Source organism: Argiope bruennichi, chromosome 4 (genome assembly GCF_947563725.1).
Source record: "Argiope bruennichi chromosome 4, qqArgBrue1.1, whole genome shotgun sequence".
NCBI classification, from domain to species: domain Eukaryota; kingdom Metazoa; phylum Arthropoda; class Arachnida; order Araneae; family Araneidae; genus Argiope; species Argiope bruennichi.
Genome location: NC_079154.1, coordinates 30,627,274 through 30,646,257, shown reverse-complemented (window position 1 = coordinate 30,646,257; position 18,984 = coordinate 30,627,274). Strand labels below are relative to the sequence as shown.

General features: G+C 29.2%; 1 protein-coding gene across 1 annotated transcript in view; it reads left to right on the top strand.

Annotated features, from left to right (window-relative positions):
• The first annotated feature begins 1,256 nt into the window (after window positions 1-1,256).
• LOC129965710 (sarcoplasmic reticulum histidine-rich calcium-binding protein-like) overlaps window positions 1,257-18,984 on the top strand; it is a 43,355-nt gene continuing 25,627 nt past the window's right edge. Inside the window, exons 1-5 of the mRNA XM_056079823.1 lie at window positions 1,257-1,416; window positions 7,800-8,000; window positions 11,726-12,023; window positions 15,132-15,370; window positions 18,198-18,307. Coding sequence (XP_055935798.1) covers window positions 1,341-1,416; window positions 7,800-8,000; window positions 11,726-12,023; window positions 15,132-15,370; window positions 18,198-18,307 — 924 coding nt within the window. The 5' untranslated portion in view covers window positions 1,257-1,340. The remainder of the gene's footprint in view (window positions 1,417-7,799; window positions 8,001-11,725; window positions 12,024-15,131; window positions 15,371-18,197; window positions 18,308-18,984) is intronic.

Below are 18,984 nucleotides of genomic sequence, written 5' to 3'. Positions count from 1 at the left end.
CAGAACAATTCGGATAGAATTAATCTTTTTGACATTGCATTAGTGCACATAAGATCCAATATTGAACGATTCTGTTTTTTGCACTCATTTTTTTAAAAAAATGTCAAAATTTGTTTTTATTGAAATTTTAGTCCCTCCGTTTCCATTTAAAGCTTAAATTTTTACGGGAGCTGACAGAAAATTAGAAAAATACATAGTGAAATGAAATAAATGGCGTAAGGTTTCTATAATAGTATGAGATATACGTCTATCAAAATTTATAGCTTAAAAATATTTTGCTGAAAAAGTAATTAAGAGACGAGGTTATATAAAATATTGAAATTTTAGTGAGCATTAATCTCAACGAAGCAACCGGTCACCAAAGGCGACTACTACGAGATAAAATAAAATTCATAAGCCTACTTTTTATTAGAAATTATTGCCAAAACGTGGCATCTTTGTCTTAAGAATGTGAGCATTTAATTTCGTAATAACTTTTCCGTATACTAATAAGATTATCATATTAATAAACAAGACTTCATTTCGGTAATTTCCCATGATTTCCTAGAAGAAATTGTTTGAGTATTCTATCTGTGTTGGCACCTGAATTTGATAACACGAACCGCAAACAACAATCTGCAATATGGAAGTAATCTGGAAGGAAATAAAGGAATTTTATTTTTATGTTCTAAGAAATTGATAAATGGACTTGTTATGGTAGGAAATGATAAAAACAAGAAAATATTGAATTACATATATATCGGTAAATTTTTAGATGTCCTTTGTGATAGATATTATGGCTGTTTAAATCTTGATGACGTGCAATAATTAGTCCTTTTATTTCCTAGTGAGATTAATACTTTCATTTGCTTCGATAAAAAGATGTGAACATTTACAAAATATCCACATGCCATGGATGGTTTGCGTACAACTTTGCACGTAGTATTCAGCTGACGCAGTTCAATGAAAAGAAATTTGGAATTCACATCGGATGGCGCGAAAGATAAATCTGTTGCATCACATTACATTGAAAAAAAGCTTCCTTTTCTGAGAACTAAAGAACATCTAGTTGTTTTAAAGAAAACTATCACGATGATAACATATGAATCTCACTTGCTGATAAAATCTAACACAAATCTTCTCGAAAAAAAACCAAGTTTGGAACGTAAACTTAATTTAAATATTCCTCTAACAGATTTCGGTAAACTAACCAATCACTGGAATCAACCTTTTGACCTGTGTAAGAACGGACCGTGATAATTTTCACGCTCTTATCTTCAAGATGCTTGACCTGTGAACTCCGTGATCTTCGTGATCAATTGATTTAAATTCCACACTTGCACAGTAGCCCTGCTAGCAAAATGAAGGCGATGTACCGTCCACTAGCAGTAGTTACCCTTTTGGTGGCAGTTTTCTATAGCAATGTGGCTCAACAAGGTAAAAAAGAAGACTCATTTTTTTTAGAAAAATACCTTAATAATAATTACATAATATATATATATATATATATATATATTCATTTATTTAGCGAATCTTAACTTAGATGAATTTCTTAAAGTATGTTGCTTTGCCCTGGACCCAATTAATTGCTATCTGTTTCATTCTCATTATTCATTTTTATTACTATTTTATTGTGTTGAAAACTTTAAAGCTGTTTTTTTTTTCAGTTTACTTTTTTCCAAAATTCTGTCTGCTACAAAATGTTAAAAGTCAATCACATTTTATTGTAATTGCATGGCATTTTTTTCTGTTCATTCTTAAATGCATGCTTAATAGAGTTAGGGATGTATTTGTAAAAAATTTGATTAGAATTTTTTTCTAAAAATGTTGAAAGTGAAAAAAAATCTGATATTTTCCAAACAATTTTACAAGATTTTCAGCAATTTTTTTTGTTAGAAAGTGATACAGATATCAAAAATCTGATCCTTAAGTCTGATAAATACATTGTAGGGTCCCTTTAATAAAATTTTAGTGAAAAAATACTAAAAATTGTACAAAAAGAAATATTTTTTAAAAAACTTAATATTTTTTAAAAATTAAAAATATTTAAATTTGTAACTTTTGAACATGAAAAATATTTTGGAAATTTAAGTTTCTACACGGTAAATATCTATCTATTGTAAAAATTGTTGAAAATTGTGGTAAAAAATTTGGGAGGTACCGATTCCCTTTAAAAAGAAATTCTATATAGAGATGATGATATTCGATAATTTGCCTTAAAAACATAGGAAAAGTTTCGGGGAAATGAGGGATAGAATTAAAAATTTTACAATTCGAAGTTATTTCATTAGAATCAAAAATGGATCATTACTGTAATTGAAATAGACTTTTTTTTAAAGTATTAAAATTTTATAATTTTATTTCGATCTTCATTAAAAAGAAAATATAATAAAGGAGGATTATTGCTGTAAAGATAAATAAGTTAATATCTACTTATCGTAAAAAGTAATCTATAATATCCCGATATATTCAATAATCAGGATTGTATTTTGTCATTATTATTATATTTTATAATGAAAACTCAAGAAGATATAAATACCTATAGGTGGTTCCCCAGAAATAATTATTACAATAAATTTGCTATAATTATTATCATGTGTTGTTTCATTACATTAAAAAACTAGTTTTCGAATTTTATTACAATTGTTTAAAATTGTAAGCTAACTAATATATTGATTATGAAATTTCATTAATAATAAACTCACACCATTATATTTTATTAATGAATAAGGAATTTATTGCTTTTTCAATCAAGTATATAATTTCTATTCGCAAGCTGTTTTTTAGAACATAAAGTGATTTATTTTATTGAGAGACATTTTTATTATATTTGTACTATTATTTATTGTTAAATCTTAAATAGTTTGCATTGCACAATTGTATCTTTGATATTTTACTACATTGCACCATGTTGAGGTCATTACATTTTAAAATATCAAAATAATGCAGAAATAATTTTAAATTCGAGAAATAATTTTAATTCCCCCCCCCCTTTAGATTATTATTTCTATCTCTGCAAATAATAAAAGCGAAAGTGCAGCTGTTGGCGATATGCAGGAAAGATCGTTAAACCTAAGCTTATCCAACTTGGTACCAATATACATGCAATATGAGAATCGCGCACTTTGAAAATATTTCTTAAAATTTAGATTAGAATTTTAATTAATTGAAAATAAAAAGAATTTTGGCTCTTTCCCTCGATAATTTCAGGAAATATCATCACACATAAATTATTTTTTACATTATTTTAAAGTTCAAATTTATTTCAATTTAAATTTAGTTACTTCAGTTTTATTTTTACAAATATTTAAATGTTTTGATTATTACAAATGTATAAATGTAAAATTCATTGCAACAATACATTGTTGCAATGAATTTCAAAACATTTTCATCAATTACACAAATATTTAAATGTTTGTATTAATGGGTGATATTTTCTTTTTCTACTTCATTAATTTTTATGTGAAATCTGTAAATATTGTGTCTTAAGATACTAAGAAATATATTCAATTGATTGAAATATCAGGGTTTCGAGACTTTGATTTATTTATCCGTATGTTTTAATACATGACAACATAATACTACCCCCCCCCCCCCTCATTTTAACGCAATTATATATCCATTAGAAACATTCATTTATAAAAGAGCAAGATAAGTGAAAGGCTTTTTTAATATGGACGTAATTGTCTATTCTAATATGAAATTTAAATTTCTTAGTAAATCATTAACAGCAAATTATAAATAAGCGATTCAATAAAGATTAAACAAAGTTACCATTTTCAGCTGAGCGGTTGGTAGCCAAAGGCGGCTTACCTTGAATCAGGCATGCTAACTTTACTTTCTTAAAAATATACCAAGTGACACTTCATTTAATATATGATACTTTTATTAATTTTTACGTTACGTCGAACATTGAATTATATCATAAAAAAAAGTTTAGTAGCTTTAAAAATGTTTATTAAAAATTTTAGCTAAAAGTTTTAGAATCAAGTACAAGTAAACATATAACGCATTTTGTTTGCGTACAATAATTTCCAATTCGTGTAGTTATTTTACATTTACATGAGTTATGGTTAACAGTTCCCTTCTTTCTCATCCTGTTTTACACATCTATTAAAGGTGTAGCAACAAGGCAAGGAATTAAAGAGCAAATGAAGTGAAAAATGGTTCCTCAACATCAATTTCTTCGAATTTTTTTTTCCCTTAATGCCGAAATTACAAGATCGACAAGAAAATGTATCAATCAATAACATATCAGAAAAGGAAATTTGACATACAGGGAAATTTAAATGCTTTTTTATTATGATAATTATTACTCAGAATTACTGAAGAAACGAAAAAAAATGCATCTTTAATAAACCCCGTATTTTATTTCACTCAATTCAAGCAGTTGTGCTTTAAATAAAGCTCCGATATACAAATACAAAGTATGGCATACAAATATCGAGAATCTCTACAAAGATGTCTCCATTTTTCAAAGTTTTAAAAACCTTTTTCAATTTTTCATATAAAATATATGTATTTCAATTAATAGCATTATCATCAATCTGTGATAATTTCAAAATATTCGGCTGAAGTTGTATTGCTTATTTGATAGGGGAAAAAAAAGAGAAAAATCAGTCATTGCAAAAGAAAAATAATTTCCCAGACAATTTTATTACTAAGTTCAAAAAATTCTGGAATTTACTTTATTACGAAAGTTTGAATATAAATAGAAATCGTTTATTCAGCGTTTGGTTTGAAGTAACTACCAGTGTAAGTTTATATTTTTGACATCGTTCCTTATAAAAATGCAAATAGGGTTTTTAGTGCTTTTGTTGCACTTTTTTGGAACTTAAGAATCGTCGTTGCTTATAAACAGGTTCCTTACCTTCCTTACCAGAGAAAACAGTCACAAGGGCGATATTGAGGGAATCATCTGATTGTAACAGATTGGAATATGAGGTTGTGTGTAGTAGTTATCTAGATATAATTTTCCATTATACACACTCCTTTTGATAGATTACACGAGATAATCATCTGTGAACTGGCGTATTAACACTTATATTAATAATAAATATCACAATAAGCTTAAAAGAATAAGCTTAAAGAGTTTCAGACATGCAATTATGTCTGCCAGCATTTGAATCATATTTTACAGAATTCATTTCAATAAAATTCTGTATAATTGTCTTCTTTTTGAACAGCTAGTAAACACAAGATTAGTAATTGTTTGCTTTTATTATAAGTTATATCAAAATTATTCCAATGCTATTTCCACTTTCTTCGGACATAGTATTAAATCTTTATAAAGATGGAATGAAATGTGAATTCATCTCAAAAACATAATTCCTGTTCCATTATGTGCAATATTCTGCATCGGGAAAGACATATATAGTTTTTTCCATACCAATATGCACACTTTGGCTTCAAAGAGCGCAAATTTGCTTTTGTCAGATAAAGGAACTTTTTAAAAAACTTTGGAAATTTATCACCACACTCATTTGCGATATCTGAACGCTTTTGCTTATTATCAAACTATACGTAAAAGGGAGTCCCAAAATCAACGCAAGATTTGAATTTGCCGCCATTCGTGCAGTAAAGTGTTGGCAACCTATTAAAAAAACCCATTTGAGAGCTGATAGTTTAGGGTTAAAAAATGGTGCATTATACGATAGAACAACGGGCTTTCATTGTTAAATAATGTTTGAAAAAATAATGAGAGCCTAGCAGCCACAGTTCGGAAATTTGAGAATTGGTCCCCTAGATCATGTGACTTAAAACCATTGGATTTCTTTTTATGGGGTTATTTGAAGTTAAATATCTATGCCAATATGCCCAGAAGCACGCGTGAATTGAAGGAGGAAACGAAACGAAATTCAGCCACCTTTATGAAAAACGGTCATGGAAAATGTCGACAACAGAGTGCGTATGTACCAGCAAAGCCATGGAGGCCATATGCCCTATGTGTTATTTTATACATAATCCTATCCTGTGTACTTTACTACTCAATAAAAATATAACAATTTAAAGAGGAAAAAACTGTGTATTTTTTAAAATTTAATTCAAATTTTGCGTTAACACGTTGTTTTATCGTGCAATGCTCTATATTTACTAACCCTAAACTGTCAGCTATCGAATGGGTTTCTTTAGTAGAGTTGCAACACTTTACTGCACGAACAGTGACAAATTCAAATCTTGCGTTCATTTTGGGACACCATTTGTAAGGTTTTCTGCTAAATGCACAGCCATGATGAACAGCCCTTTTCAAAATTTTCAATGTCTTCAAGAAGAATTTTTTTCAAATCTCTCTCTAATCCCATTTGCAATTTATCGTACAGTAATCCTAGAACTTAGACATGCGGACTTAAAAATGTATCTCTTTTCAAGGGCAATCAGTTTCGAAGAACATCCGTTACGTGATTTGAGATGGCAGATTTTAATGAATTGTAATTATTTATAACTTTTTGGATCGATGGATAAGTTCTTCCAAAAGCTTGCTGTTTTTTTGAAAAGTTTTGCAAAATGAAGTCGATTGATTTTTTTTTAGGGGGGGGGGGGGCTGTTAAGAAGCAGACATAAAACAGCTATTGTAAGCTTCGCTTAGAATATCTTTTAGGATTTTTCTGCTATTTGTTTTGAATCAACATTCCCAATACTTTCAGATCTAGAATTAAGTAAAATATTTGTATTCAAAGTACTGAAGAAAACTAGCAGAAGTGATCTCCACAAAATGTTTTCGTATACTTTCTAATAACCTTGTCATGCCAAAGAACGCCTTACATGGCATGGACGTACAGTAGTAACGAAATATTAACTTCTGGCGTGAATTTAGCATTTTTACTGAATCAACCTTGTTATCCTTGGCGAATTATTTGGCGATTCATCCCTGGCATGCGATTAAAAGTGTCCAAAAGTCGAATTTGTGTTTTAGACGCTTTTTTCAAAACCGAACTGAAACAGAAATTTGACACAAAACTGCACTTGTAGTCACATAATGCTACAACAAATTTGATATATTTAAATCATAGCGTTTTTGAGTTACCGCGCTTACATATTTTCGAAAGTATAGACCGACAGATGGTCAATCGCTTGTTGGATTTGATTCAAAAGCTGATAAAAGTCAATACAATAGATGTTGAATCTGTGTAGCTAATTTCATCTATCTAGCTCTCTTCGTTTTGTAGTTATCTGTTAACTTACATTCGAACAGTCGAACAGATGAGCTTCCTCTGAACAAATTTTACTCACAATTTGATAGAAATCTGCAAATTTATTGTAAAGACTGTGTACTAAATTTCATATATCTAGCTAAAAGCGTTTTTGAATTATCTTTGTCACAGACAGACAAACGGACATTTTCTAAAAATGTGTTTTCCGAACTCGGAGATATCTAAAACGTGGCGATTCGTCGAAATCTCGAGTTTGAACTTTCCGACGATTATTAAACTTTCTTTATTCCACTTATATGAGAACGTAAAAAAGAAATTTTAAAGATTATAGAAACGAAGAGTGGTATATTTTAAAATATAAAGGAAATATTGATAAAAAAAATCCGAAAACGAAATGTAAGAAACTATTTTTAACACTCCCTGTCGTGTTATTTTTTTTCAAACAAATGTGGTCGTTCTGTATCCGTTAGACATAATTATTGTTATTAGACATTATTATTGTTAATTGTATCAAAAACTTAAAAATATCAAATCATTGCTACATTACATAACCTGAACTTTTTATAGGACCTTGATAGATCCCATAAAAAATTTGTTCAATACATTGCATATTTGTTTTATTAATATTACAAGTAATTATACATTCATTGTGATAATATTCTTTCTCAGTTCAAATGCCAGAGGCTGGTGCTCTACATCTTCCTGACGGTGACCTGAGTTCTCAAGTACTGGCCCTTCAAAGGAATGTCAGTGAATTATGGACTTACATCTACCAACTGAGGAGTGCGGTATCCCAGCATCTCAACCACCTGCGACAGCATCAAGTGGAACTTGAAGATATGGTGCATACAATGTCGCATTATCATGACGGTAGGAACAAACGATTAATGTTTTCTAATGGCACGTGGGGCATTCAGATTAACTCCTTCAATTCCCAAACGTGGTTCTGACATCTAATAACTATATTTTATAATTAATAAACTGTGTCATTTCTGATCTCTATGATTCGATGTCGGCGTCCTGGCATAGGGGTAGCGCATCTTCCCCGTGATCTGAGTGTCCCGGGTTCGAATCCGGTTCAGGCATGGTAATTCTTCATCTGTGTTCTATCTGTGAGGTGTGTGAATATGCCCCCCCCCCCTGTAAAAGGAGGTTGTGCAAGAGAATGTGTGAGTTTCATCTTCATATGAGCTAGAATTCTGAGTTCTGCCCTCAGGTGCTCAGGGGTCTTTACCTTCAGAAGTTACTGCACCCCCCCCCCCCTTTCCGTGGTAGCGCGGACACGACATCATCATTATGATTCGATGCATCAATGATATGTAGTTCATATACAATCCAAGTATTCCAAGGGCTCTTAGTTGAATTAATATGACTACAGTTTTACAAAACTAAAAATGTCATTTAATTAAGTAGAAGAAAAAAGTACGCGGCCCAAAGATTAAGTACTATACATATATTTTTGATAAAATGGGTTTATGATATTTTAAAATAAATTTCCAACATCGAATTTTTTTAAATTTTATTTTTAAAAATCCTGTTGAAAGTTAATAAAAGATATGAATAATCCTGTAACGAAACATGCGAGAGTGAAAGGCATTTTGAGTATTTAGAGGAAGATACTCTCATTTAGATTAATTAAAAAACCCTTTTATTTTTGGGTTCACAGCACACAGGATACATCACATCACAGAAATGCTCAAAAGAATGACCTAAAAGACATTTTCACACAAAAGACGCTCACACACGCACAGCAACTAAAGCATGGAATGCTTTTTTTAACATCAAGGCTACGCCAGGTGGCGTTAGCAGTTCAGTTAAAGTTAGAGTCAAGGGAACTGTTACAATCCTGTATATTTGTGAAAGATAAACTTATTTATAGAATTTAAAGCGATGAGAAAAGAATAAAAAAAAAAAAAGAAAGAAAAGAGTGAAAGAGGGGGGGGGGAGAATTCTCCGAAAATTTGTATAGATATTTTTATTTTTTCATGTATGAATAAGAAGTGAAAGGATAGCCCAAAATTCCCATTTTCTTTTTTTGATGGATCTTCATCTTTAGCCCTTCCTAAATCTGAAAATTTATGTCCGGCTATTCACGTGATAGCCGATAAAATACAAGGAAGTTGATGAACGAATATTAGTATGTAGTCTTTGTTAGTATGTAGTCTAAATTTGTTGATTTACATCAAATTGAAATATTTCTTCGGGAGGTCTGTTTTTCGTCCATCCATGCGAATATGAACACGAAAACTTAAGAATCAGTTGGATAGAGGAAATCTAGTTTATTGCTGTATCTTCAGAATCGTCGATACGCATTCAATTTTAAACTATCACTCTAATGTTGACTGTCTATACATTGACTATGTATATTTATATATACGAATATAAACAACTTATAAGTATATGAAACTACACAGATGAAATTCAATACATGGTCATAACATCCAGCATCCAGTTGGTCTAAGATAGGATTTTTTCAAATTTTTACAGAAACATTTCAATGAATATTTAAAATGAATATAAACCAGTGTCTTTTGGTATTTACAGTTTTTAAGCAGTTCATGTATTTTTTGATTCTCATTTATGGTGTAAAAAATTTTAAAATTTTAAGAAATTTCCCGAAATAAGATACTATTACTAATTAAAAGACTACCAATCCAAAGGCAAATTCTCTCATAATGTTTAAATGTACCTGAAAACTGAGGAGAATCCTTTTGATTACTATGCTCTAATAAGTAACTTCATTCTTTCATATAAAATGTAAAATTAATTCTTTTTATGTTTTTTATATTAAATACTTTAATAAATTCACTTTTACTATTGATGCAAACAGGATGTCTATGGTTTTCAATATCTTATTTTCTATCATAACTTATTACTTTCCTTTCTGGATAGGCGATAAAATGAGCGAATATCTTTTAAGAATCTCTTTGTTTTGTTTCCCGTCTTAATAAACAATAAATCCTAGTTTCTTGATCTAATCATTCTCTGATCGCCAGGAAAGCAAACACATGGACACGGGTCAATACACTTTCATTGGTGATTGGAGCAAATGTACTCATATTAACAAAGAAAGGCATTATTTATTTGTTTTTGAAATGCATCGTGTTGACATGGAAGGTTCATTGCATTGGGCGCTAATAATAATAATCTATACAAATAATAAATATGAATGTATGTGTGTGTGTGTGTTTGTGTTCTACAGGCAAGACAGTTTACATGCAGTTGCCAATATTTTTTGTACATTTTTATTGAATATCTTGGAGGGTGGAAATTTGCATCTTGAAGTGATTTTTTTATATTTTAATTACAATTTTAATTAATTAAAAATTAAACTAAATTTTTGCAATAACTTCCTATAATATGATTGGAAAAAGTAAATATTAAGCCGATTGAAAATTTTAAAAAAATTCATTATATTAATTTAATAGTAGTGCGAATTTAAATTTTGGCAAATTTTTAAATATATATATATATATATATATATATATATATATATATATATATATATATATATATATATATATATATATATATATATATATATATATATATATATATATATATATATATATATATATATATATATATATATATATATATATATATATATATATATATATATATATATATATATATATATATATATATATATATTGCCTGATTTCCAACAATAGATTACAATGGCGTCCAGAAGTTTAAACCGTTTTTCATTGTTTCATCAATTATGTCATCGCTTGATATTTTTTTCCATTGTTGAAAACTAAACACTGTTTCTGTTTAATAAATATGTAATTCAGAAGACGTTTAAAAATGATATTACAGTAATACGAAGATAGATAAGCCAGAGATTTACGTTTTTAATAGCGTCACGATATCATTGGAGTAACTCCATTAAAAAGATTCTTGTGTACAATAAGAAAGCACATGTAAAAGACAGTTAAAATAACATGGCTTTGATCTCTGATAATTCGAAAAATTCAAGGGCGAGAAGAATTTAAAGACAATTAAACATAATCAATATTCCCAGCAAACCAACTGGTTGCCAAATGCTAACAGTTTTAAATAAAAAGAAAGGTCCATTCTGTTGCGACTAAAACCAAGAAAGTTATGAAAACTTGAATATTACTCTCTTATAAACAAGCGCGATTTTAAACTTTTCATCAACTGTCTTAAAGTTGATATGCCAACCAATCTGCGCCAAGAGTTTTCTCCAAAACTGAGTGCCCTAAGATTATAAAAAATGTCAATTGTTTAAAATTGTAATATTCAAAGCTTCATAATTCAGTCAGATTTAATAGTAAAAGATAGAAACGAATTTTTTTTAAATTTAAAAGTTGAAGTGGCAAGAATATTTCACAGAATATGATTCCTTAGGATCAAAGGGCAATATAATATTTCAGCTTTAATAAATTCTTTTGAAATATATTTATTGACAGAAACGAAAAATGGAACTTGTGGTGTATTTTACCAAAGTGTTTGTTCATCGGGAGGGGGGATGGAGAGAAGATGAAGCGGAATACTTAGGAATGTTTGACTTAACAGATATATCTTGATTGTTTTTTCCTTCATTTTTATTACTTTATGCATTCAAACAGGTCATGGCGACGGAACAAGTGCAGCCCATACTGATAGTCACCATCATAGTAGTGAGCAACACTCCCACAGCAATGAGCAGCATTCTCATGGTGACGATCATCATTCTCATGGTGATGACCATCATTCTCATGGTGACGATCATCATTCTCACAGTGACGAGCATTCTCATGGGAGCGACGGTCATTCTCACAGCAGCCATGACCACTATCATGACTCGCATTCTCACTCCCATTCACACGACAGTCATGGTTCTCATTCAAGTCATGAAGAAGGAGACCATCATCATCATGATCACAAGTATTGTATTAATTTGGCATTTTTTAAACATAATGTTTATAGCTGACATACTGTGTGTAAATTACTTCATGGAACATACAAAAGCCAAAAAATCGTTTAAGAGCTAACAAAGGCTTTATTGGGGGAGGGGTAGATGCTCAATAAAAAAGGGTCTTTCAAAATTTTCTTTTTTCTGACTAAAAATTAATTGAAACTTTAATGCTTTTCCTGAATAATTTGGAATATGTTATCGCATAAAAAAAATTGTATGCATCTTTAAAATTCAAAAAGTGATTTTTTCAGTGATTTCAGTTTTATAATTTCTTAATATTCTTAAATATATTTTTTAAGTACTTGTTATCGCTGCAATATAGTTAAGAGTAAATTTTAAAAATAAGATAAAAATAAAAGAATTAAGCATGAAACGTTATCATGCTTCAATGTTATGTTAATTCTATGTTAATCAATCGAATCTATATTAGTATTTTTCATTTAGGAATTAATTTTTAAATTAAAGTCTGCAACAAGTATGTTGAATTAAGACCAACAAAAATATATTTATGACCTGACCAATATATTGACATACAACATAAAATTTATTACTTTTCTGCATTTTCAATGTCATGTAAAATTTTAAAATTATGCATGAAATTTACCAATTTTGGATAAAATTACACTTTATTAATGCCATGCCAAATGAATCTTGCTTAATTTGAATTAAGATTTGCGAATTTTAACTTTGAAAGACAAACGTATCATACATTATCATTTCTCTTGATAAATTTTGAACAATCCTCAATATATTTGGATCTAATTGATATCTGTACTATTTCAAATTAAAGACAATTTTGAATTCATTAATTTTTACAAATATTGATTATCCAGTTTTAAAAAAAATCATGTATGAATTTTTTTCAACATGCTTGACTGTAGTTATCGGTGTGATAGTTAAATGCATGTATATAAAAAAATTCTTTTTACTACCAGTATTTGCTTTTCATCTTTAATGAATGCATTTATGAGGAATAAATTTTTCATGATAATAAAAAAAGAATGTAGCTCAAAGTATAATACAGTGATATGCAATATTTTTACTATATTATACTGTGCTTCAAAGAAAAAAACATTAGTGTTGAATTATAGAACAATATCTTTTGCATTATTAATATAATAGCATGGAAATATTTTATTATAACCACGCTAGCTAGCTGCTGAATAATTATGTTTATATAACTTAGTGTTGGACATTCACAAGTACGCGATAGAAGACGTTACACGAAGTAGAAAATGATTAAAACTACAATTAATAGATACATAAGCCGTTATATAACCAAGTGACAAACAAGATTTTGGTAAACTGGATATAACATAGTCAAAAGTAGCTAACCACCTAGGAGGATCTTCAACTTGGAATGAGATATCTTTTTTTGAGATTTTTTTTTTTTTTTCCTTTTTTCCATCGTTGCGGGATAAATTAGTTTTGTGCTTTCGTTTGATTTATAAAGCCATGTAGTTGAATATATATAAAAAATCAAATATCATTTGAATTTCAGAAAATTCTTCTTAGAATTTTCTTCACGTTCTGAAATTTGATCACATATCAGTGTTATTTCCTTTTTTTGCCGTTGATTCTATGACGCACAAATCAACAACGTGGCCTAACTTAGTATTTTAGCATTTATAATGAGTTAAAAATATTTGATAATTTTTTATTACTTTGCTTAAAATTACGACGTTAATTCAAAATTCATAAAATTTAAATTGAATTTTTTTTTGTATGCGATATGATGAAACCGCTTTTGAAAATAAACTGTAATGCATTTTGATATTCTAGTTTGTCGTAATATTTATTATAAATTGATTATATGAATATGATGTTAATTTTTTTAAAAATCTCTGGTTTTGGAATTTTGGAAGGGGAAAGAAGATCACTGTATTACTAGACATTATGCATTACTAGACCTATGGACATTATTTCTTTATATATCAATGATAAAAATATTACTTTAATCACGTCTATGTCTTCGTAATAAAATTTTTCCTGTATGTTACAAGATGCAAAGATTGGACTCATGAAAACAAGCAGTATACAGGAAACCAGAAGGCAACAATTAAAATGATTTATGAAAACAAGCATTATACAAAGTACCAGAAGGCAACAATTAAAATGCTTTATGAAAACAAGCAGTACAGAGTACCAGAAGGAAAAAATTAAAATGTTTTAGGAAAACAAGCAGTACAAAGTACCGGAAGGCAACAATTAAAATGTTTTATGAAAACAAGCAGTATACAAAGTACCAGAAGGCAACAATTAAAATGTTTTATGAAAACAAGCAGTACAGAGTACCAGAAGGCAAAAATTAAAATGTTTTATGAAAACAAGCAGCAGTACCAGAAGGCAACAATTAAAATGTTTTATGAAAACAAGAACTTTAATTTTATGATTTGATGAACCACATCTTATCACTATAAAAGAAAATATTGATTTAAATTATATTTATCAATAAATATACAGCATTCCGATTGGTTGACCATATTTACAAAACGACGAAATTCATTGGAGGATAAACTTGTTGAAATCGATCCAACTGTTGAAGCTGATGGTCCTGCCAAAGTTTTATTTTGCGGTATTTCTCAAAATTGGAAGGCTGTGCAAGGCAAGCGACCTCTAATGATTTATCTAGAGGATTCTGTCACCTGAGTGCACCTCAGAAATGAAGATGAGAAGATTCCAGTATGGTGGTTGGTTCTCGCACCCTGGTAGTTACAGAAATGATGGAGATCGACTATCTCATATTGATGACGGGGCGTGGTTCCCACGGGAAGTGTTATACCGTGGTCGGTGATGGTTCTTAGGACTCAACCATAGTTCCCTCCAAAGTTGTTGTCGCGGCGATCCGGTCAATCAGATTTAATGCGAAAACCTTAATCAGGCCGGATTAATCAGCTAGTGTGGTTATTTTATAATTTTCGAAACAATTTTTTATTTCTAATAAAAAGAGAAGTCGGCTTCTAGTGATCTATCAGCTTTGACCTCGTTTATTTGATCCAATTATTATTATATTTGGTTAGAATATGACGAATAAAAAACAATATTATTCAAATCCTACAACAAATTATTCTTTAAAGGGACTCTCACGAAAAGGAAGATGACCTGCAGCAAAGTCAACAAGGGGCTGATCTACAGCAGATTCCACAAGGGGCTGGTCCAGTTGCCGAACCCGTCGTCGTAGCGAGATCTCATGTCACACCAGGTTCATCTACCTTCAAGCCGCTGCCACTGATGAACAATTATCACCACCACCACCACCATCATCATGATAACGAACCTAGAAAGAATCGCAGCCGGGTGGTGGTGATGCCAAAGTGTAAGTAAAAGTTTTCTACTATAATATACCGATTAATGTTTTGAAAATTATATACAGTACACTCCCGACTATTCGACTTAATGTGGAGGAAAGGCAGGGCGGATAATAAAAACGCTGGATAGGCTGGAGTTCTATGAATTCATTTCTTTGCCCACCAATACCAGGAGACAAAATTTTTATACCAAAACTCACTGTTATAATACATATTTTCTCACTTCTTATTGAGAACTAAGCTCTACTTTTAAATCAAATCAAGTAGAATGTGAATTTACGAATACTGTACGCACTGTACAGTTATAATCAGGAACAACGGCAACAATTGAAGTTCGTGACAACTGACGAAGCAATGAATAACGAGCAGAACGCTGCTCTTTTCCTGTCACAACTTGTATTTTGCACACGACACGTAGGAGGATTGTATCAGACACCAGCTTCCAATGCCTTGCCAATGTTGTCAATGCAAACCTTGCCTTTCTCATTTAATTACGACAAAAGAAAACGAGGCCGATCAGTACAGAAGCCGGATAGTCGCGAACTGGATACTCGGAAGTATTCTGTATATTCTATGTTCTCATATGCCCGTTCTTTTGACCAGAATTATATTTTCAAGTAAAGCCGAGTCAAAATTCTAAGTACTATATCATATTATTAAGTACTAAGCAAAAAATAAATCATTGATATTAATTTAAGTAGATTATAATGATATTCTCAAATATTATTAACATCATATTATATTTACATATGTTTGATGTAAGGAAATTCTGTAGTACATTTCTTGTAGAGATTTGATTTCAGCGAAAGTGTCTGGCTGATTTAACCTCTGGTCATACAAGAAGATAAAGTTTAAATGTAGTCAGTAAACGAGCGCTGAAAAAAAAAAATGATGTATTGAAGTATCTGATTACTTGGGAATTGAAACGGGTATGAGGTGATTCTCTTGTCCTAAGAACATTTGAGGTCTAGATTATAAAATGAATAGATTCTAAATTAGATACCTTATGGATGAAGAAGTATAGATTACGAGTTTTTTAAACTGATCTCTCATAATAACTGGTATTTTTTAAATATGTGAACAATGTAATTTACATTATCAGTTTTTAATTACTCTGAGAATATATCACTTTATACTAAATTCACAGAAGAATAATTGCGATCCATATTACTCATACAATGAATGATTTATATTACTTTGTTCGTTTATAGAACAAGAAACCTAATTTTTACATTTATTGAAAAAAATTGAAAAATATGAAGAATATTTCATCACTATTGTTGAATATATTTGTGCTGCGAAGGAAATGAATTAGATATCAGCATGGAATCTGCAATTTTGAAATAAATAATTTCACATTGATTTAACTAATTAATACATCACTCCAAAAGATTTCAGAAGTCTCATTTTAATTTAATTTAATTAATTCATTCAAATTTTGAACGTTGTTATTAAAAGCAAATGTACTTTCTAAATTAGTCAGCACAATTATCTTTAAAGTTTAAATGTTTTAAAAAGTCAACAGCTTTTGTAATTTTATGATATTTATGTTCAGAAGAAATACTTTTCAATAATTTTTTTCTTGTAGAATGATGTAATCTGTTTGTTAACTGCGTTTTAGTTTAAATAAAATTCTAATAAATTAAATTTTTTATGTTAAATTTCTTTGAGAACTACACAAAAATAATCCTTAAAATATACAGACACTTAAAAAAAATATTTTTTAATTAATTAATTATTATTGTTGGATTTAGAAAGTGGAATTTTATTGATAGATATTTATTTTAAAAAATATCCTTGTTTTTTGGGCGAAAGAATATTTCATATGGATATTTAATTAAATTCATCAAAAACATTTTATTTAAAAAAAAATGGGATTTTTAAAAAAAATTATTTGTCAAAATGTCTAAAGCTTTGGAATATTCGGAAAATGTTGCTAAATTAAATGTATGAGGTTTTAAAACATATAAAAATGCAAGCTCACTTTTCTAGATAATTTATATATTATTTTCTATTTTTATATTAATATTAATATTTCTATATATTTCTTTTGTTATGTAAAACATTTAAGGAAGAAAATTGATCATATTAAAAATAAAATATATGAAATACACGAAAATAATCTCTTATTTTTCTCATATTTTTGTGCGCGTATGTATTCCGAAACAATAATAAAAATTTATTTTTATATGTTGAAAGTATTTAATACGTTATAAAAAAAGGCTTATTTGAAATGTAGTTTTCAAACATATTTTAAAATTAAATATAAGAAATGAGTCTTCCTGCGTATTTATCGATTTGATTATTTAATAGATGGAATATAAAATATAAGTTATCAAATTTAATTTCAGTTAAGTTATTTCGCTCATATAAATTTATCAAATTATTTAAAGAACTTTAAATTTTTTAAGTAGATAAATTAAATAGAATTCTTTCATCTTTTGCTAGATTTCATATAAAGAGCATTATTTTATTTTAAAAATCGTTTGCTTTCTTTTTCCGTTTTTTTTTTTTTTTTTTTTTTTTTTTTGCAACACATGATCGTCATATTGTATACGAATGAAATACAAACAAAATGAATTTTATTTATTTTACTTAATAATCATTTCAGCATATTTATATTAGTATTGATTTTATCGTAAATATATGTATGGTGTATTAATAAACAATGCATGATTTTAAAAACATGAGATTATTAGAGATATTCTTACACGTGAGAATTTTATTGTTGTGAGAATAAAATTGAATTTAATATGAAACACTGCACTTTTATCATTTTTATATTTCTTTTATATATGTTGGAAGTGAATGATTCCAATTTTTATTCAATTTTAGATTCAGAATATGATCTGTACGAATTCGCTGTATGCAATGTTCAACCAAACAGGGCTATCCCTGTAGAACAACAGCAGGAAATTACTGGACAAGTGACTCTTTGGCAGAAGGTAAGAAAATTATTTTCAGAATTTTCATACTTTTTAATTGCACTCGTAAAGTGTACACTTTTCTGATATTTCTTATGCCGCATTTACACAGGGTATTGATTAGGGGATGGGTGGGTGGAACAAAACCCTATCTAACTTATGTAGCTTTCGAGATATTACTAAAATGGAATTGTAGATGAGCTAACAATATTTTCCGTTTCTATATTGACAGTGTTCTTCGCATCTTGCAACAAATCACCTAAACTATACATCACTTAATTATTTCTGCGTCTTTTGTCTTTCATAAACTAAAGGTTTTTTTTTTTTCTATAATGGAGCTTTCTTTTTTCCCAAGTAAAGTTATTTGCTACAAATGTATCGTTTCAACCATTTGCTCTTTAACTTCCTTATCGAAGTTGTCATTGCCTGATGCAGAACTTTTCGAAGCATGATTTTCTCATAAAGTTGATTATGATCTATAAATTTAGTTTTTTCGTGAGTACCAAATAGCATAATTACACTAAATGAGTGCTGACAAACCTTTTCACACTAAGAATCCGCCGCTTTTGACAGGCATTAATTTCTAGTTCTAATAACGTTCTCTGAAGTTACTAGAATGTTGTTCTGAGATCTTATTTTTTTTAATTGTGATCAGATGACGAGGGTGGAATTGAACTGAAATATTCTCTTCAAATTTT